The sequence below is a fragment of the Rana temporaria genome, chromosome 8, assembly GCF_905171775.1.
Source record: "Rana temporaria chromosome 8, aRanTem1.1, whole genome shotgun sequence".
NCBI lineage: Eukaryota > Metazoa > Chordata > Amphibia > Anura > Ranidae > Rana > Rana temporaria.
In genome coordinates, this window is record NC_053496.1 from 176,903,991 (window position 1) to 176,925,789 (window position 21,799).

Below are 21,799 nucleotides of genomic sequence, written 5' to 3' on the forward strand. Positions count from 1 at the left end.
GGGTTTACATCTGCCCCAGACTCAGACACATCATTCACACCGGACTGCACCAAGAGTGACATCTGTTGTCTCCCCTCTCCCTGACAGCAGCTTGGTTTAGCACAGCAGAGTGTCAGTGAGTCAAAGCTTCTCCCCTCCTTCTCCATTCTGTATACACACACAGGAGGAGGGGAGAGCAGGGACGCACTGTGGTTGGCTGATCCACAGAAACCCATCATAGGGTGGGATCAGAGTCACTGGGCAGATTCTACTCTCCACAGAGATTCATCTCAGACCTCCCCACAGTTAATGTGACACTGATATTATTTTACCTTTACCACATTTCCTGTGACAGAAAACAGAACCCATTCCACCGTCATTTCTGTCACCAATGTAAAACAAAATGGAGAATTCAGTCATAAGAGAGCCACTGTCCTGCCGAGATTTGTTCCCTGGCCTTAGTGTGTACACTAAGGTATTCCAGGATTGTCAGAGCCCCCCCTTACATCAGAGCTCCCCTTTACATCAGAGTTCACCTTTACACCAGAGGCCACAGTGTTCCCCCTTACATCAGAGTATTTCCCATACATCAGAGTTCTCAGAGTTCCCCCTTACATCAGAGTCCTCATCGTAAATCAGAGTTCTCAGTATCCCCTCTTAATTCAGGGTTCCCAGAGCAACCCTTATGTTAGAGTCCCCAGAGCTCACCCTTAGATCAGAGTCTGCAGAGTCCCCCTTTACAGTATAAGGGAACTCTGCGAGTTCAAATGTATAAGGGGAACTCTGTGGACTCTGATGTAAAGGGGGACTCTTGTTATTAACTTCCTATGATTAGAAATGTTACTTATTAGCAAAATATATGTCTAAAAAAAGATCGCTGTGCACCGCTAAAGTGTTTGGGTTTGACTTGAAGAAAAGGTGGCAACCCTATGGTGGAGAAGAGCTGTTGGAGAATGTAGTGTGGATGGTGGAGGAGATCTGTCGGAGAATGTAGTGTGGATGGTGGGAGGAGAGCTGTCAGAGAATGTAGTGTGGATGGTGGGAGGAGAGCTGTCGGAGAATGTAGTGTGGATGGTGGAGGAGATCTGTCGGAGAATGTAGTGTGGATGGTGGAGGAGATCTGTCGGAGAATGTAGTGTGGATGGTGGAGGAGAGCTGTCGAAGAATGTAGTGTGGATGGTGGAGGAGATCTGTCGGAGAATGTAGTGTGGATGGTGGAGGAGATCTGTCGGAGAATGTAGTGTGGATGGTGGAGGAGATCTGTCGGAGAATGTAGTGTGGATGGTGGAGGAGAGGTGTCGGAGAATGTAGTGTGGATGGTGGGAGGAGAGCCTATTTTCGGCTCGACATCTGTGCCCCCGTACCTCAGGCCAAATGAGGTACTGCAGGCCTAATTAGCTTGAATTCTGCTCGTCTTGCGAGTTAATACTCGCAAATCAAGTCAGAATTAAAAATAAAGTTGTTTGCAAATCAAAACGCTCTCACATCAAGTTACTCTTAAACCGAGGTTCCCCTGTATAGAGTTTCTGCCCATTTAAAGTGTATAGAGAATACTAGGAGGGGATTGGTTTACTGTCAGCAACATTGAAGATACACATTATTGGAGGCGCAGTAATCACACTGTGCAGTAGCCAGTGATCGCTAGACAGGAAGTGATGTCAGATGCAGACAGGAAGTTCAAAGTTGTGAGGAAGTAGAGAGGATACATTGCTGGAAGTGGCAGCAGAGGAGGCAATAAGATATCATTTTATATTTACACCCAGCAACCCCCGTCATGTCCGTCCTCTTCCTCCATAGTCACTGTGATGCTTTTATCTCCAGCAGATACTACATATAGAGTAGGGTTGCCACCTGTCCGGTTTTCTCCCAGATAGTCCGGTTTTTTAATTATGTGTTCGGGTTTACATCTGCCCCAGACTCAGACACATCATTCACACCGGACTGCACCAAGAGTGACATCTGTTGTCTCCCCTCTCCCTGACAGCAGCTTGGTTTAGCACAGCAGAGTGTCAGTGAGTCAAAGCTTCTCCCCTTCTTCTCCATTCTGTATACACACACAGGAGGAGGGGAGAGCAGGGACGCACTGTGATTGGCTGATCCACAGAAACCCATCATAGGGTGGGATCAGAGTCACTGGGCAGATTCTACTCTCCACAGAGATTCATCTCAGACCTCCCCACAGTTAATGTGACACTGATATTATTTTACCTTTACCACATTTCCTGTGACAGAAAACAGAACCCATTCCACCGTCATTTCTGTCACCAATGTAAAACAAAATGGAGAATTCAGTCATAAGAGAGCCACTGTCCTGCCGAGATTTGTTCCCTGGCCTATTTTGCCCGCTCTGTCCTGCGCAGGCGCAGCGGACCTCCTGCTCTGTCCTGCGCAGGCGCAGTGGATCTCCGAAAATAGCCGAAGCTGAACACAGCTGTGAATCGCCTGGACACGGCTCATGAACACAATATTGTGCCACACGCTGGCGCACTCTCACGATGCTCGCTCCACTCTGCAAGGGGCGTGTATATTACAATTATATCGTGTAGGGTGCGGATGGCACAAACTCGCCCATCAACAGTGCAAAACTCTCCCATCTTTTCATACACCCGCCCCCATTACAGACGATATAATAGTAATACACACGCCACGCCCCCCCGTAACAATGCCCTGTTCATCGCGCAGGCGCAGTCTACAGCTCATGCACAGCTCTTAATGTTCGGTAATTTTCGGAGCTAGAGAGCTGCGCCTGCGCAGTCCAGGGTGGGCATTATGCGCCAGGGGGGACACATCTCGGCAGAACACCGGACACCTCACAGCCATCACCTCACAGTTCCCTCTGCACTCCCTCCACACCAACCAACCACAGTTACCGGGTGGATTCTGCTTTCTATGGAGACTTACCTCAGAGCTCTCCACTGTGATTGGCTGATCCACAGAAACCCATCATAGGGTGGGATCAGAGTCACCGGGCAGATTATACTCGCCACAGAGATTCATCTCAGACCTCCCCACAGTCAATGTGACTCTGATATTATTTTACCTTTACCACATTTCCTGTGACAGAAAACAGAACCAATTCCACCATCACTTCTGTCACCAATGTAAAACAAAATGGAAAATTCAGTAATAGAAGAGCTGAGGAGAGTCGAACACCTCACAGCCATCACCTCAGAGTTCCCGCTTCACACCTCCTCCCCTGTCATTGGCTGCACTCTCTCCACTGCAACCAATCACAGAGCAGGAGCACAGTCACCGGGTGAATTCTGCTCTCCACACAGACTCACCTCAGACCTCTCCACTGTGATTGGCTGCTCCACAGAAACCCATCATAGGGTGAAATCAGAATCACCGGGCAGATTCTACTCTCCATAGAGACTCACCTCAGACCTCCCCACAGTCACACACTATTATTAATATACTGTACATTTATATAGCCCTGACATATACCACAGTGCTGTACAGAGAACACAGAGCCACTGAACACCTCAGTCTCTGTACCAGAGGAGCTTACACTCTAATGTTTTTTTTTTTTTTAAAAGGGACAATTATTTCCAGTGCTATGTGATAATAACAGTCACATGGCTAAAATAAAAATGGCTATACTTGTATTAATGTACATATGTTGTACTTCAAATTGTAGTTTCCATTTCCTCATTTAGTTTCACCTAATACATTTTAAAAAGCTTCAAAATGGTCATTCTCATTTTAGTCTGGATTTTATCTTCGTTATAATCTGTGGCCCAGATTCTCATACATTAGCGCTGCTCCTGGGCAGCGTAATGTATGAGCTCTACGTTACACCGCCGCAGGTCTACAGGTTTAAATCCTGATTCTCAGAACACTTACCTGTAAACTTGCGGCGGTGTATCGTTAGATTGCTCGGCGCAAGCCCGCCCAATTCAAATGGGGCGGGCACCATTTAAATTAGGCACGCTCCCGCGCCGAGCGTACTGCGCATGCTCCGTCGGGTAAATTACCCGACATGCATTGCGCTAAATGACGTCGCCCCGACGTCATTTGCCTAGATGTATACGTAAATGGCATCCAGCGCCATTCACGGTAGTGTTACGCAAACAACGTAATTTTGATTCAATTCGACGCGGGAACGACGGCCATAGTTAACATTGGTTGCCCCTGCTAATAGCAGGGGCAACCTTACGTGTCGGGTACGCTACGCAAACGACGTTAATTCGCTGCGTCGACCTCGCGTATGTTTGGGAATCGCCGTACTTACCTAATTTGCATAGACGACGGGGAAAAGCGACGATGCGACACCTAGCGGCGGGAAAAAAAATTACTTTTAAGATCTGACAGCGTAACAGCCTTACGCTTGTCAGATCTAATGGGTACCTATGCGCAACTGATTCTAAGAATCAGTCGCATAGATACCCGGGGCCAGATGAGGATTTACGACGGCGCTAATGGTGTTGCGCCGTCGTAACGCCTTCGAGAATCTGGGCCTGTGTGTGTAATCATGGATATAACATAATGTGGACTGCAGTACTTATATATTACACAAGGTGGTGATCTCACGTCACAATGCACAGACAGGAAGTTCCGGGTGAGAGGTGAGTCGGGAGGAAGTAGAGAGGAGACATTGCTGGAACTGGCAGCAGAGAAGGTAATAAGATATTGTTTTATATTTACACCCAGTAACCCCCCCCCCCCCATCATGTCTGTCCTCTTCCTCCATAGTCACTGTGTTGTTGTTTTAGCTCCAACAGATGAACACCTAAATATATAAAGTATTGTAAAACATATACATCCTAAATATAGAACCATTTATCCAACTGTCCATTCAGAGCCTCTGGTTTATAGTCCAGAATAAGGATGAGCTCCGGCGTGTTCGCATAGAACACGTGCAGAGCCCGCCAGGAAGTGAGCACGGCGCTGTGCTAATCACAGCCAGGGAGACATATACCGATGCTCGGCTGCAGGGATTGTGAAATGTCTCCCTGGCTGTTATTTGCGCAGCGCCGTGCTCACTTCCTGGTGGGCTCTGCACGTGTTCTATGCGAACATGCCGGAGCTCATCCAGTCCAGATACATCCTAAATATAGAACCATTTATCCAACTGGATGGTGACTGTCATTGTGTGTGTCAGGATGTCACTGTCTATTATTCCACAGAAGAGTGGGAGTATTTAGAAGGACACAAGAATCTCTACAAGGACGTCATGATGGAGAATCTGCCGCCCCTCACATCACCGGGTAAGAGGAGACTTTATTGTAAAGGAGAGAGCAGTACGGAGGCTCCACCTAGATCCCCCATCATCTGATAAACACATAGAAACAATGTATTCAGTCAGTGTGTGTGTTTCCTACAGATGGATCCAGTAATGGGAACCCACCAGAGAGATGTCCCCGTCCTCTGTATTCCCAGGATACCACAGAGGAAGATCACACCATCCCTCACCATCAGGTAGGTGGAACTGAGCATGAAGACCTAAACTTGTGTTATAATCTAAAAGATGCCATTTCCCCAATGTAATCTCCTTTCACTTTTAGGGTGAAGAATTGAAAGACCTAAAAGTTGAGGTTAAAGAGGAAGGGACATTGATAAAGGGTGATCAGCCATCTATGGAGGAAGGAGGTATTTTGTATTCCCGGGATTCTACACAGGAAGGTCACACCATCCCTCACTATCATCAGGTAGGTGGGAGTTAACAACTGAAACTTGATAGAGATTCCAAACTGTATGGAATGACATTCTATGTAATCTTTTGCTTCTTTTTGCAAATGTATTCTATCATCTTTGGGGCTTAGGGTGAAGACATGAAAGTCGAGGAGAAAGAGGAAGAAGAAAAGATGTTTGTGGGGGGAGATCAGCAGTCTGGTGAGAAGTGTAGAAATCTGTATTCCCGGGATTCCACACAGGAAGATCTCAGCATCCCTCACCATCATCAGGTAGGTGGGACTGAGCAATTATATTCTCCTATATAATCTTTAAATATTGGCAATCATTCTTCCAGATGTTATATTTTATTATCTTTGGGGTTTAGGATGAAAAACTGAAAAACATCAAAGCCGAGATTAAAGTGCAAGAAGAAGAGAGGTTGGTGAGTGGAGATCAGCAGTCTATGGTGGAGGGGAAGATGATTATGGAAAGTAAACATGAGAAATCTTCTCTACATATAGACACAAGTAAGTAAATGCAGAAAGGGTTCTTTTTAAATATACCTAAAAGAAGATGTGTGCAACAAAAAGTTATTCCTACAACAATGAACCTTTTGTGTTTTCAACAATAAACCAATGTTCCCGACAATGGAGGAGATACTGTACACCATATGAAAGGTCCATCTTTATTCCTCAATATAACGTCATGTTCCCAACAAATGAGGAGGAGATACTGTACACCATATGAAAGGTCCATCTCCATTCCTCAATATAACGTCATGTTCCCAACAAATGAGGAGGAGATACTGAGATTGCAGGCTTGGTTGACTTAAATCATGTTTGGTCTCCACCCAGAGACTGGTCACATTAATCACCTTGCAGGTGGACAGACAGACATGGAGAAGGCCAAATGAAAGGTCCATCTCCATTCCTCAATATAACGTCATGTTCCCAACAAATGAGGGGGAGATACTGTACACCATATGAAAGGTCCATCTCCATTCCTCAATATAACGTCATGTTCCCAACAAATGAGGAGAGTACACTACTTGAAATTCCATTCCTAGAGTTTCCCCTGGCCCTTATGCTGCATACACACGATCGGAAATTCCAACAAGAAAAGTTCGATGTGAGCTTTTGTTTGGAAATTCCGACCGTGTGTAGGCTCCATCGGACATTTTCTGTCAGAATTTCCGACAACAAATATTTGAGAGCTGGTTCTCAAATTTTCCGACAAGAAAAGTTCTTGTCGGAAAATCCGATCGTCTGAATGCAATTCCGACGCACAAAAATCCTACGCATGCTCGGGATCAATTAGACGCATGCTTGGAATCATTGTACTTAATTTTTGTCGGCTCGTCGTAGTGTTGTACGTCACCGGAATTTCCGACAACATCTGATCGCGTGTACGCGGCATTACTCAGGCCAAAGAAGGGAAAATATAAATATTTACTCCTGAATGTGTGGTATGAAGAATACTTATACATTTTTTTTTTAAAACTTGATTTCCGACAGATGGACACTGGATCTCGCATACCTCGGAGGAACATCTTCTTTTATCCCAAGATCTGAAAGCAGAGGATAATGATATCACACAATGTTCACCAGGAGTAAATCCCATTACTCAAAGAATAGATCGCAGACCTTGCAATTTAAATGGATCAATAAACTCTTCTATTACTGAGGAATCATCTGATAAATCCCATGCTGGTACTTCAGATATTCATCTACGATCTCACAGTAAAGAGACCTCAACAGATCCATCTAATCCCCATGAATCGCCTTTAATCCACGAAGATGTTTACACAGAAGTCAGTTCATTATCATGTACAGTGTGTGGGAAATCTTTCACAGAAAACAGAGCACTTATTTGGCACATAAAAAGTCACAAAACTGAACACCCCTTCTCATGTTCGGAGTGCGAAAAGTGTTTCGCCAATAAAGGAGGTCTTGTTAGACACCAAAGAATTCATACAGGCAAACATCTCTATTCATGTTTAAAATGCGGGAAATGTTTTATTCAGAAGGAAAAACTTCACATACATGAGAGAAGTCACACAGGTGAACGTCCGTATCCATGTTCAGAGTGCGGGAAATGTTTCAGTACAAAAGGAGACCTTATAATACACCAGAGGATTCACACAGGCGAGCGTCCTTATTCATGTTCAGAGTGTGGGAAGTGTTTTACTGAGAAAGGAAAACTACATATACACCAAAGAAGTCATACAGGTGAACGTCCGTATTCATGTTCAGAGTGCGGGAAACGCTTCACTCAGAAAGGAAACCTTCTAACACACCAGAAAATTCACACGGGTGAGCGTCCTTATGAATGCTCAGTGTGTGGGAAATGCTTTATTGAGAAAAGAACACTTTTTATACACCAAAGAAGTCACACGGGTGAGCGTCCCTATTCATGTTCGGAGTGCGGGAAATGTTTTAATCAGAAAGGAAACCTTCTTAAACACCTGAAAAATCACACAGAAGAGCGTCCCTTTTCATGTTCGGAGTGCGGCAAGTGTTTTATTCAGAAAAAACGACTTCTTAAACATCAGATGATTCACACGGGTGAGCGTCCCTATTCTTGTTTAGAGTGTGGGAAATGTTTTATTGAGAAAGGAGGGCTTGATAAACACCAGCAAAGTCACACGGGGGAGTCTCCTTATTCATGTGCAGTTTGTGGGAAATGTTTTACTAGGAATCAAGAACTTCTTAGACATGAAAGAATTCACACAGGTGAGCGTCCCTATTCATGTACAGAGTGTGGGAAATGTTTCATTCAGAAAACAGACCTACGTAAGCACCAGAGAAGTCACACAGGTGAGCGCCCTTACTCGTGCTCAGAGTGTGGGAAATGTTTCATTCAGAAAGGAGACCTTCTTATACATCATAGAATTCACACAGGTGAGCGTCCCTATTCATGTTCCGAGTGCGGGAAAAGCTTCACTCAGAAGCATGCACTTAAAGCACACCAGAGCATTCACACGGGTGAGCGTCCTTATTCGTGCTCAGTGTGCGGGAAATGTTTCAGTTGGAAAAGTGCACTTGCTATTCACCAGAAGATTCACAAGAGTGAGCGTCCTTTTCCATGTTCGGAGTGCGGGAAAAGTTTCATTCAGAAAGGAGAACTTGTTTCACACCAGAGAATTCACACGGGCGAGCGTCCTTATTCGTGTTCAGGGTGCGGGAAAGGTTTCACTCGGAAAAATGCACTTGTTACACATCAGAGAATTCACATGGATGAGCGTGCGTATTCGTGTTCAGAGTGCGGAAAGTTTTTCAGTTACAGAAAAGCATTTATTGCTCACCAGAAAATGCACATGGGCTAGAAACCTTTTCAGGTTCAGACTGGTGTACTGGGGGAGTGGCAAAATTATACTGAAGTCTTTTCATTGGTCCAGCCAATATATAGGTATTTATAAATGTGATTTTTTTTTTTTTTTTTGCATAGTTTAAATGAGCCATTCTGATTTTGCTAAATAAAGTTCTGATCTTTATAATAATCTATCCCTGAGTGCCTTTTTTTCTACAAATGACCAGAAGGTCCAGTTCCACATGGCAGCTAAATGTAGTATTATAAAAAATTGTCAACTAAAATTCTGGTCGCAAAAGCTCCACTGGGTGTGCATCAGTCTATGCCAGAGAGCCAAAGCACCACGCTGGTGTATTAACGTGTGTAACGTTTGTACACCCTGGGACACGCTTTGGACCTTTGGACAGTCGCTTGATACCACCAATATAGGCTCAAACTTTGATGTCCAGCACAGGAACCAGTATACTGGGGACCTGTTATGTGCGGATGGTATCCTATCTTGTTTCTGTTTTTAAGTGAGCTGTTGTCCCAGTTGGCTGCAGGGTTAATTATTATAGTACAGATTATTTGTAACTACACCGGAGACGCCTAACTCAAGCTTGAAACACGTTGTGTCTTGACTTCAGAGTCTGTGCAAGATTCCTTGTCGGTTGTATTATACCGCCTGCTATACGTTCCCGTTGGATGCATCCATCGTGAGACCATCTGTTATAAAACTACCTGTTCTCTGTTACACACTTTTCTATGAAATCCTTGTCATCGTCCTGAAGAAGCCCCACGGCGAAACGTGCGTCGGCGACTTCTAAGGATTTTGTGTACAGTGGTCATTTCTTGCATTTGTATTTTATTATTATGTGCTTTTGTATATTATATTGATGATATTAAATTTATTTTTAAATACACTTCCTTGGCCTCAAAGTCCGACCATCAATATCTACTTGTAGCTATTGTTCTTCTCTCACTATATACACGGATGTGGCCCATGTGAGTGCAACCCCTTTTGTATTCCAACCTCCCCCCTCCCTTTTTCCCCTTCCCTCTTCTCTTTTTTCTTTTAGTCCTTCCTTCTCCTTCCTCTCTATTCCCAATTCTTTCTTTATGCTGGTGTATTAAGGTAACCAGGAAGAGCATCACACAAGGAAGCCAGGACCTCTGTGAAATGCAGACTTGAGAAAGGAGCATGTAGCTCGGAAACGCGTAGCTATGCCCCATGGTGCTTATCGTGCCAAGAAGCTGAATAACCGCCACTTGCTGGGTATAGTATGGTAACAAGGAGCCCCTCACACAGGGAACCCAGGGCCTCGTTGAATGCTGGCTTGAAAAATGAGAGGCGTAGCTCTGAAACACATGGCTATGCCCCCTAGTGCGTACCATGCCAGGAAGCCAAATCAATGCCACTTGCCAAGTATAGTAAGGTAACCAGGAAGCATCTCACACAGGGAAGCAAGGACCTCTTTGAATGCAGGCTTGAAAAAGGAGTAGCTCTGAAACCCATAGCTATGCCCCCTAGTGTGTACCATGCCAGGAAGCCAAATCAATGCCACTTGCCGAGTTTAGTAAGGTAACCAGGAAGCACCTCACACAAGGATGCCAGGACCTCTGTGAAATGCAGTCTTGAGAAAGAAGCAGTGTAGATCTGAAACCCGTAGCCATGCTCCTTTTGTGAGTATGATGTCTGGAAGCTGAATCACTGCTGCTGGCCGGGTATAGTAAGGTAACCAGAAAGCGCCTCACACAAGGAAGCCAGGACCTCTGTGAAATGCAGTTTTGAGAAAAGAGCAGTGTAGCTCTGAAACCTGTAGCCATGCTCCTTTGTGCGTACCATGTCTGGAAGCCAAATCAGTGCTGCTATCCTCAAGAAGCTTACTATCTAAGGTCCCCTAACTCGCATTCATACATACACATACTCGGGCCAATTTAAACAGGATCCAATTAACCTACCAGCATGTCTTTGGAGTGTGGGAGGAAACCAGAGTATCCAGAGGAAACCCGCACAGACACATGGAAAACATGCAAACTCCATGCAGGCAGTGTCAATTTAAATGCTTGACGTGATTGGTATCTATTTACTTCACACAACCTCGTCTTTTATATTTTACCAAAAATTGGGTATTATATTGTTTTTGTTTTCATTAAAATTTGTTTGTGTATTTCTTCCTTAAAATATGCGTTAGATAAATAGCTGTGCAAATATCATGTAACAACTGCCCCTATTTTATTCTCCAGGGTCTCTGCTTTCAGAGAATATAGAATTGTTTAGGGAGTTAATATACTGTATAACGAGTACAAAAATTTAAAAGAATGAACAACAACGTAGACTGCAGTTTTTATACGCTACACAAATAGGTTACGTCACTTATTGTCAGTGGAACGCACAGACAGGGAGTCATTGAGGTACAAACAGTACAGCTGGCTATACACAGGCCAATTTCGAGCGGTTCCTGATAAACTGGCCAAAATGAGGTCAGTGGGTGGCCTTGTCGGCACCACATCCTTCAACTGGCAAATCGAAGGAGCCAGGTTGAAGATTGAGCTAAACAGCACCTGCGTCCCTTCAGATGCGGGAATTGAGAATACAATATCGGGCAGGGGAGATTCGACCATCTGTGTTATCTAGTGCAGGCTGAGCAAAAGACACCAGCTTCATATATTCGTATAGCCAGCTTAAAGCGGGGGTTCACCCTATAAACAAGAAAAAAAAATTATTTTTTTCTTCTAGCATAAAATCAGGCATAGTAGCGCGAGCTACAGTATGCCTGTCTCGAATTTTTTATCCCCGTACTCACTGTGTAATCGTACATAGACGATTCCGACTGCCCACGGGGAATGGGCGTTCCAATCCAGACGGAAGGTGATTGACGGCCGGCTCTGGCGCGTCACGCTTCTCCGGAAATAGCCGAAATAGGCTTGGCTCTTCACGGCGCCTGCGCATAGCCTGTGCGCAGGCGCCGTGAAGAGCCGAGACCTACTCCCGCTGTCTTCGGGGAGCGTGACGTGCCAGAGCCGGCCGTCAATCATCCTCCCTCTCCATAGGCACGCCCATTCCCCGCGGGAGTCGGAATCTATAATGTACCAGTACACTGTGAGTACGGGGATAAAAAATTCGAGACAGGCATACTGTAGCTCGCGCTACAATGCCTGATTTTATGGTACAATGTTGACACTGAGGGTGAACTACCGCTTTAAGTATCTCAATGGTAGGTGAAGACAGGAAGTGATGCAAGATTTCAATCAGGAAGTGAAGGAAAAGACAGGAAGTAATTTCAGGTATAAATAGGAAGTTCCGGGTGAGAGGTGAATCGGGAGGAATTCGAGAGGAGATATTGCTGTGACAGCAGAGGAGGTAATAAGATATTATTTTGTATTTATTATGCCCATTAATCCTCCATCATGTCCGTCCTCTTCCTCCATAGTCACTGTGACATCTTTTATCTCTAGCAGATGACGATACACACATAAATATGTTTACATAGATACATCCTAAATATAGAGCCATTTATCCAACTGTCCATCCAGAGCCTCTGGTTTATAGACCAGATACATCCCAAATATAGAACCATTTATCCAACTGTCCATCCAGAGCCTCTGGTTTATAGACAGATACATCGAAAATAAAGAGCCATTTATCCAACTCTCCATCCAGAGCCTCTGGTTTATAGACCGGATACATCTTAAATATAGAGCCATTTATCCATCCTTCCGTGAAGCTGTCCCGGGGTTGTTGGCTCTCATCACTGTGAGATAATGGACACCATGTCTTCTCTGGATCAGGATATGGGGAGGAAGAAGACTGAACTATGGTACAAGTTCTAATCAATGCATCGGAAAGGAATGAACATCCCTACTGTGCTTTCATGGAAGCGATGCTGCAATTATGTACCTTGCAGTATGCCAGTGGAGGATTGTTGGTTCTCTTTAACTCCTCACCATATCCTAACTGATTTCCCTGTCTCTGTCCTGTGATCCTGAACACCAATCACAGCATAGATGCCCCCAGACCTATTTTGTGTCACTGTGCGCACAGAACAATGTCATGCCTATTATGAATTCTGCTGCTAGACTCATACACCTCACTAACCGATCCGTGATTGCTGCCCCTCTCTGCCAATGCCTTCACTGGCTTCCCCTATCCCACCGTATAAAATTCAAAATACTAACCACAACATACAAGGCCATTCACAACATCGCCCCCACCTACATCACCAACCTCATCTCGCACATATCGCCCAAATCGTCCTCCCAGGACCTTCTGCTCTCTAGCTGCCTTTTTACCTCCTCCCATGCTAGCCTTCAGGACTTCTCCAGAGCCTCTCCCATCCTCTGGAACTCCTTGCCCTGGTATGTCCGATCAGCCCCTACCCTGTCCACCTTAAGGAGATTCCTGAAAATTCACTTATTCAGGGAAGCCTATCCCACACCCACCTAACAACTGTCCCCGATTCTCTGCAGCTATTACCTTTTGTACCCCCTCCCCCTCCCTTAGAATGTAAGCTCCTCGAGCCGGGCCCTCCTGTACCTTCTGTATTGAACTGTACTGTAATTGTGCTGTTCCCCCTTTACATTGTAAAGCGCTGCGTAAACTGTTGGCGCTCTATAATTCATGTATAATAATAATAAATATAACAATGTCTACATATCCTATATCATACATGTTCCATACAATTTAGTAAACATATATTCTCTCCAATCCATTATTTTCCAGGTAATTCTTCTCTTTAAAGCCCAACTTGAGATTTGAGTTCCACTCTCAAACTGTTCCTCTTGATATCGGTCACCTGGACAGAAAATGTAAGGAATTCTCCCCAACCAGAACACAGACACAGACTGGATTCTACAGTCAATCCAAACCTAAAATATCTGGTGATCCATAAGCCCCCAGCAGCTGTCTTCACAGGATATCAGCCATCACAGTGTCCCAGTGTATGCCATGATGGAGAATCAGCCGCTTCTCACATCACCGGGTAAGAGGAGACTTTATTGTAAAGGAGAGAGCAGTATGGAGGGTCCACCTAGATCCCCCATCATCTGATAAACACATAGAAACAATGTATTCAGTCAGTGTGTGTTTCCTACAGATGGATCCAGTAATGGGAACCCACCAGAGAGATGTCCCCGTCCTCTGTATTCCCGGGATTCCACACAGGAAGGTCACACCATCCCTCACCATCATCAGGTAGGTGGGGCTGAGCATGTAAACCTAAAAGAGTAAATTCTTCTACGTAACTTCTTGCTTCTTCTATCATCTTTGGGGTTTAGAAAGAAGAAATGAAAGACACCAAAGAGGAACAAGAAGAGACGTTGGTGGGTAGAGCTCAGCAGTCTATGCAGGAAGATCACACCATCCCTCACCATGACCAGGTAGATGGGACTTGTAGACTTTTAAATTATTCTAAACTCTATGATGTGACTTTCTTCTATATAATCTCTCGTTCTTCCTTAGAAATCTGTTTGTTCATCTTTGGTATTTAGGTTGAAGAACTGAAAGAGCTCAAGGTTGAAATGAAAGAGGAAGAACGGATGTTTATTCTATCCATTGACGGAAACCCACCAGAGAGATGTCCCCGTCCTCTGTATTCTCGGGATTCCGCACAGGAAGGTCACACCATCCCTCACCATCATCAGGTAAATGGGACTGAGCATTTAGACCTAAAATGTATTCTAAACAAGATAAGTCTTATATATAATTCCTTGTCCTTCTTTTTTACAAATCTGTACTATTCTCTTTGGGGTTTAGGATGAAGAACCAAAAGACATAAACGTTGAAGTTAAAACAGAAGAAGAAGAGAGGTTGGTGAGTGGAGATCAGCAGTCTATGGAGGAGGGGAAGATGATTATGGAAAGTAAACAGGAGGGATCCTCCCTATATATTAACACAAGTAAGTAATTAACATTAACTGCAGAAAAATATATCACATTTTTATTTGAGTATAAATATGTATTTATTTACAAGATGGAGATAATGTAAACTGTGTGGAAGGTCCATCTTCATTCCTCAATATGTCATGTTCCCAACAAATGAGGAGGAGATACTGAGATTGCAGGCTTGTCTGGCTTAAATCAGGTTTGTTCTCCACCCAGAGACTGGCCACATCAATCACCTTGCAGGTGGACAGACAGACATGGAGAACACCATATGAAAGGGCCATCTCCATTCCTCAATATAATGTCATGTTCCCAACAAATGAGGAGGAGATACTGTACACCATATGAAAGGTCCATCTCCATTCCTCAATATAACGTCATGTTCCCAACAAATGAGGAGGAGATATAGTGGAACCTTGGATTACGAGTGTGATCCGTTCCAGGAGAATTCTCGTAATCCAAAGCACTCGTATATCAAAGTGAGTTTCCCCATAGAAGTCAATGGAAACGAAAATTATTTGTTCTGCATTGACTTTAATAGCATGCAATACTGCATGTGGCCAGAGGTGGGGGGTGCTGGAGAGCCTCGGAAACACTTGGAAAGGCCCAGGGACAGCTCGGCTGACCTTGGAAACCCTCAAAAACACCCAGGAATGGAGTGTTTCAGAACGGCTCTGATCAGATCTGCTTGGCTCTGCATGGCTCTGGTGCCCCCGCACCTCAGGCCAAATGCGGTACTGCAGGCCCCATTAGCTTGAATTCTGCTTGTTTTGCAAGACAAAACTCACAAACCAAGTCAGAATAAAAAAAAAAAAAAAGTTGCTCGTCTTTAAAAATGCTCGCTAACCGCCTTGCTTGTAAACCAAGGTTCCACTGTACAGTACACCATACGAAAGGTCTATCTCCATTCCTTAATATAATGTCATGTTCCCAACAAATGAGGAGGAGATACTGTACACCATATGAAAGGTCCATCTCCATACCTCAATATAAGGTCATGTTCCCACCAAATGAGGAGAAGATACTGAGATTGCAGGTTTGGCTGGCTTAAATCAGATTTGGTCTCCACCCAGAGACTGGCCACATTAATCACCTTGCAGGTGGACAGACAGACATGGAGAAGGCCATATGAAAGGTCCATCTCCATTCCTCAATATAACGTCATGTTCCCAACCAATGAGGAGGAGATACTGTACACGATATGAAAGGTCCATCTCCATTCTTCAGTTGTCATGTTTCCAAGGAATGAGATAGAGGAACGTCCATCTCCATTCTTAAAGTAACAATATCATCAATGCACAAACCTTGGTAACCAGTGGGATTTGTGTGTATTTTATGTTTTTACTGGTTTGTATTGATATTTTATGTTATGATTGCCCCCAATTCCATGGCATATTGATGAGATACTGTAGAGTGTTAGACCAACATACTGTATATGACTTCTGAATGAAAGGAATGAAGAATTCTTAAAACATTTAAACATTGATATCCAACAGGAGGACACTATGTCCTGAATAACGTATCTTCAGAATGTAAAGCAGAAGAAAATCCCACCACACAACGTTCTCCAGGAGAAAATCCCACCACACAACGTTCTCCAGGAGGAAATCCCACCACACAACGTTCTCCAGGAGAAAATCCCACCACACAACGTTCTCCAGGAGGAAATCCCACCACACAACGTTCTCCAGGAGGAAATCCCACCACACAACGTTCTCCAGGAGAAAATCCCACCACACAACGTTCTCCAGGAGAAAATCCCACCACACAATGTTCTCCAGGAGAAAATCCCACCACACAACGTTCTCCAGGAGAAAATCCCACCACACAACGTTCTCCAGGAGAAAATCTCAATACACAAATAGTACGTCAAATACCTTGTTTAGAGAGATCAATGGATATGTCTCATCCAGGAGAATCTTCTGACCAATCACATACCGTCCCTCCGGATATACATCTGGGATCTCACAGTACAGACACATCAACAGATCCATCTAATCTCAATGGACCTTCTTCAAGCCATGAAGAAGTTCCCACAGGAGAGCGTTCCTGGTCATGTACAGTTTGTGGGAAATCTTTCACAAACAACAGATCGTTTCTTAGACACCAGAGAAGTCACAAAGATGAGCGTCCTTTCTCATGTTCAGAGTGCGGGAAATGTTTCACTGAGAAAGCAAGTCTTGTTAGGCACCAGAGAATCCACACAGGTGAGCGTCCTTATTCATGTTCGGAGTGTGGAAAGGGATTCATTCAGAAGGGAGACCTTCTTAAACACCAAAGATGTCACACAGGTGTGCGCCCTTATTCTTGTTTAGAGTGCGGGAAATGTTTCACTGAGAAAGGAAACTTTCTTATCCATCAGAGGTGTCATACAGGTGAGCGTCTCCATTCATGCTTGGTGTGCGGGAAATGTTTCATTCAGAAAGGAGACCTTCTTAAACACCAAATGATACACACAGGCGAGCATCCTTATTCATGTTCAGAGTGCGGGAAGTGTTTTGTTCACAAAAGAAACCTTCTGGAGCACCAAAGAAATCACAGCGGCGAGCGTCTTTATTCATGTTCGGAGTGCGGGAAATCTTTCAATCAGAAAGGAAACCTTCTCAAACACCGGATGATTCACACGGGTGAGCGACCTTATATATGTTCAGATTGTGGGAAAGGTTTCACGCAGAAGGAACGCCTTCTTATACACCACAGGATTCACACGGGTGAACGCCCTTTTTCGTGTTCAGAGTGCGGGAAAGGTTTCATTCAGAAAGACAAACTTGTCAGGCACCAGAGAAGTCACACAGGCGAACGTCCTTTTTCATGCTCGGTGTGCGGGAAATGTTTCAGTCGTAAAAGCGCACTTGTTCCACACCAGAGACTTCACATGGACCAACAACCTTTAATAAGTTGAGACTGGTATATTGGAAGTGTGGGAGAAATACAAGAGCGTTCGTTCTTAGCTTCAAAATGTTTAAAATATTTTGGCGACGGAAAATCAGTTTTTGCACGCCAGAAAAAGAGTCTTTTCAATGTTCAGTTTGGTGTTTTTTGGGTGATGTATAATAATAGGTATCTAGCTGGTAAGAGGCCAAAGTGAGGGAGAGGGCTTCCCTTACACAAAAAGCCACGACACCTCCTGCGCATGTGCGTGGTCATCTAATGCCAGTACCTGCTGCACATCCGCTTCACAACTGGTACCCTCTCCAGGATGGGGATGTCCCAAAGACACAAGAGAAGAGAGGGCACAACGGCCTAGTGCATTATCACTAAAACCATTTATTAACCACTTGCCGACCGTATAACTTACATATACGGCAGCAAAGTGGCACTGCTGCACGGGATCAGGTACCTAGTACGTGATCCGATACTTCCGGGTTATACACAGCGGGTGCCGCAGACTTGATGTCCGCCAGCACCCACTGTTCATCCGGCACAGGGGTAGAATGCCTGTTTGCCTATGTAAACAAGGCAGATCGCCATTCTGACTAGAGGGAAGGCATGGATACTGGCACTACCTATAGGCAAGATAGGCGCCGGCACCCCCGTCTCCTCTCTCCCCCCCTCCTTCCTCTTTTCTCCTCCTTCTCTCTTCTGTGCATTACACACTCCTGGCCCTTGCATTCTATTCATTACACATTCCTGTCCCCTGCATTCTGTACGTTACACGCTCCTGACCCCTACATTCTGTGCATTACACACTCCTGACCCCTGCATTCTGTACATTAAACACTCCTGTACCCTGCATTCTGTACATTATACACTCCTGTACCCTGCATTATGTACATTATACACTCCTGTACCCTGCATTCTGTACATTATACACTCCTGCACCCTGCATTCTGTGTATTACACACATTTGTCACCTGCATTCTGTGCATTACACACTCCTGACCCCTGCATTCTGTGCATTACACACTTCTGACCCATGCATTCTCTACATTACACACTCCTGACCCATGCATTCTGTGCATTACACACTCCTGACCCCTGCATTCTGTGCATTACACACTCCTGACCCCTGCATGCTGTACATTATACACTCCTGTACCCTGCATTCTGTACATTATACACTCCTGTACCCTGCATTCTGTACATTATACACTCCTGCACCCTGCATTCTGTGTATTACACACATTTGTCCCCTGCATTCTGTGCATTACACACTCCTGACCCCTGCATTCTGTGCATTACACACTCCTGACCCCTGTATTCTGTACATTACACACTTCTAACCCATGCATTCTCTACATTACACACTCCTGACCCCTGCATTCTGTGCATTACACACTCCTGACCCCTGCATTCTGTACATTACACACTCCTGACCCCTGCATTATGTGCATTACACACTCCTGACCCCTGCATTCTGTGCATTGCACATTCCTGACCCCTCCACCGTATACATGGGCAGGGCAAGGGGTGGAGTCATGGACAGAGCCAAGAGAGGGGGAAAAATTAGGTTTTCGCCTAGGGTGTCAAAAATCCTTGCACCAGTCCTGTATAAATAGTGTGTTCCTGCAGAGCAGGGGAATGGATCCAGGTCTTCCCGTAATAAAAGCACCTCCCCCACACAGTACGCTAAAACACAGGCTAGGCCCACGGTTCAGCATTTGATTCTGCACTTCCGCAGAGGGGGGGCCGCCAAGCCGCTGGCAGCCCGCTTTTACTGTGATTAGTCACAGCAGAAGCCGATCTGCAGGTGCCAGCCAATGAATGACCACCTGCACCCGCTGATCGATGAGGAGAGACACAGGACGGAACTCTGCCTATGTAAACAAGGCAGATCACTGTTCTGACGGGCGAAGGGATGGATTTTGTCAGGGAATAAAATCCATCACTTGCCTAAGTAAAAGCAGCTTACATAAAACACTGGCTAGGCACACATTTAACCCTTTGATAGCCCTAGATGTTTAACCCTTTCCCTGACAGTGTCTATAGTACAGTAACAGTGCATATTCTTAGCACTGATCACTGTATTAGAGTCACTGGTCTCCACAAAGTGTCAATTCGTGTCTGACTGTCTACCGCAATGATGTGGTCTATCATGGCTATAAGTCACTGATTGCCTCCATTACTAGTAAAATTAAATAAAAAATATCCCATAGTTTGTAGACGCTATAACATTTGTGTAAACCAATCAATATACGCTTATTGTTTTGTTTTTTTTAACCAAAAATATGTAGCAGAATACATATTGGCCTAAATTGATGAAGACATTTTTTTTTATAGGAGAAACTAAAAATGATTGTTTTTATTTTTCAAAATTGTTGGTCTTCTTTTTGTTTATAACGCAAAAAAAAAAAAAAGCAGAAGTGATCGAAGGGAGCTGCGGTGGCTCAACGCGATTGGCACTGCGCTGACAAGCCATTCACCTCTGCAGCTAGGGGTTCGGATCCCGGTCTCGGCTACATGTGAATTGAGTTTGGTGGTCTCAGCCCGGCTCCCGATGGGTGTGCTATGCGAGGTAAGCCTGCGCTTAGTACGCCCACCCCCCTCCCACAAAAACCACCACACTTACACGCACTCGAAATTGGGTTAACATGCACGCACTTTGATCACGCGGTCTCTAAAAAGAGAGGCGAAGGACTAACGGGACTGGTTGAGTGGGCTAGATCCTCTCACTCCCTGTTGGGCTTCAAAGCGGAGCAGGTAGGGTGGGCTATGTGGGAGGACCCCCTCACACACCCGCCATTGCCACCCGGGGCATGGAGAAAGGTGGCAGATTGCCTCTGGGGGAGGCCTGCCTACTCCCAACTCCTGCAGACCGGCTCCTCTCTCAAGTACACGCACAAAATACACTTAAAAAAAAAAAAGAAGTGATCAAATACCACCAAAAGAAAGTTTGTGGGGAAAAAATGACATCACTTTTATTTGTGTACAGCATGGGTGCTCACCCTGTGGCCCTCCAGCTGTTGCAGAACTACAAGTCCCATCATGCCTCTGCCTTTGGGAGTCACACTTGTAACTGCCAGTGGCTCGCATTGCCTCATGGGACTTGTAGTTCTGCAACAGCTGGAGGGCCAAAGGTTGAGCACCCATGGTGTACAGCATTGCATGACCGCGCAATTGTCAGTAGTAGTGCTGTATCCCAAGAAATGGCCTGATCTGTGGGGCAAATCTTCCGGAGGTTAAGTGGTTAAGAAACAAAAACAAATATGAATTATCAGAAGATCTGGATCCATATAGGAGGAGACAGCTAAGGGCATACCTTCGATCAATCTTGGGGCAGTCGACGGAAATTGCGACATTGTCTGAATTTGAGAAGCTATGTCTAAGGCCCCATACACACGAGAGGATTTATCCGTGGATTTGCGTGGATTTATCCGTGGATTTCCATGCGATGGAGTGTACTCACCATCGAATCGAAATCCTCTGGCGATGACGTGTCGCGCCGTCGCCGCGATTATGACGCGGCGACGTGCGCGCCGCTGTCATATAAGGAATTCCACGCATGCGTCGAATCATTACGACGCATGCGGGGGATCCCTTCGGACGGATGGATCCGGTGAGTCTGTACAGACCAGCGGATCCATCCAGCGGATTGCAGCGGATAGATTTGATAGCATGTCATCAAATATTTATCCGCTGGAAATCCATCGCATGGGATAAATATCCGCGGAAACAGATCCGCTGGATTGTACACACCATAGGATCTATCCGCTGAAACCCATTCGCTGGGATTTTTCAGCGGATGGATTCTATGGTGTGTATGGGGCCTTAAAGAAGACTCGCTGAGACATTCGCAATCTCTGTTTTATACCCTAGTGAACGAACTAAAAGCTCCACAAGAATTAGGTTATATGCAGGCCTGGGAGAGAGATCTAGGGGTAACCTTTTCAGAGAATCAAAAGAACAAAATATTTGAATTTACCCACAAGGCATCATTAACATCTAAATACCAGGAGGGGGGGTACAAGATTTTGAGTAGGTGGTATAGGACCCCGGTAGTTTTGAATCAGATCTTTCCATTGGTGTCGAACCTTTGTTGGCGTTGTCAAAAAGAAGAGGGCACTTTGTTACATATCTTTTGGGAGTGTGAAGG

At 45.0% G+C, this 21,799-nt stretch overlaps 1 protein-coding gene and 1 long non-coding RNA gene across 2 annotated transcripts in view; both read left to right on the forward strand.

Moving 5' to 3' along the window:
• The first annotated feature begins 5,364 nt into the window (after positions 1 to 5,364).
• The window catches only part of LOC120910529, a 69,039-nt gene continuing 52,604 nt past the window's right edge, over positions 5,365 to 21,799 (forward strand). The window contains exons 1-11 of the mRNA XM_040322287.1: positions 5,365 to 5,400; positions 5,487 to 5,630; positions 5,745 to 5,885; positions 5,981 to 6,122; positions 7,110 to 8,915; positions 9,963 to 10,018; positions 14,045 to 14,077; positions 14,161 to 14,262; positions 14,374 to 14,526; positions 14,639 to 14,780; positions 16,263 to 16,517. Coding sequence (XP_040178221.1) covers positions 5,559 to 5,630; positions 5,745 to 5,885; positions 5,981 to 6,122; positions 7,110 to 8,915; positions 9,963 to 10,018; positions 14,045 to 14,077; positions 14,161 to 14,262; positions 14,374 to 14,526; positions 14,639 to 14,780; positions 16,263 to 16,517 — 2,902 coding nt within the window. The 5' untranslated portion in view covers positions 5,365 to 5,400; positions 5,487 to 5,558. The remainder of the gene's footprint in view (positions 5,401 to 5,486; positions 5,631 to 5,744; positions 5,886 to 5,980; positions 6,123 to 7,109; positions 8,916 to 9,962; positions 10,019 to 14,044; positions 14,078 to 14,160; positions 14,263 to 14,373; positions 14,527 to 14,638; positions 14,781 to 16,262; positions 16,518 to 21,799) is intronic.
• LOC120910268 lies at positions 12,151 to 14,019 on the forward strand. Its single transcript, XR_005741474.1, has 3 exons — positions 12,151 to 12,247; positions 13,607 to 13,865; positions 13,980 to 14,019. It is a non-coding gene; the product is annotated as an uncharacterized LOC120910268 (long non-coding RNA).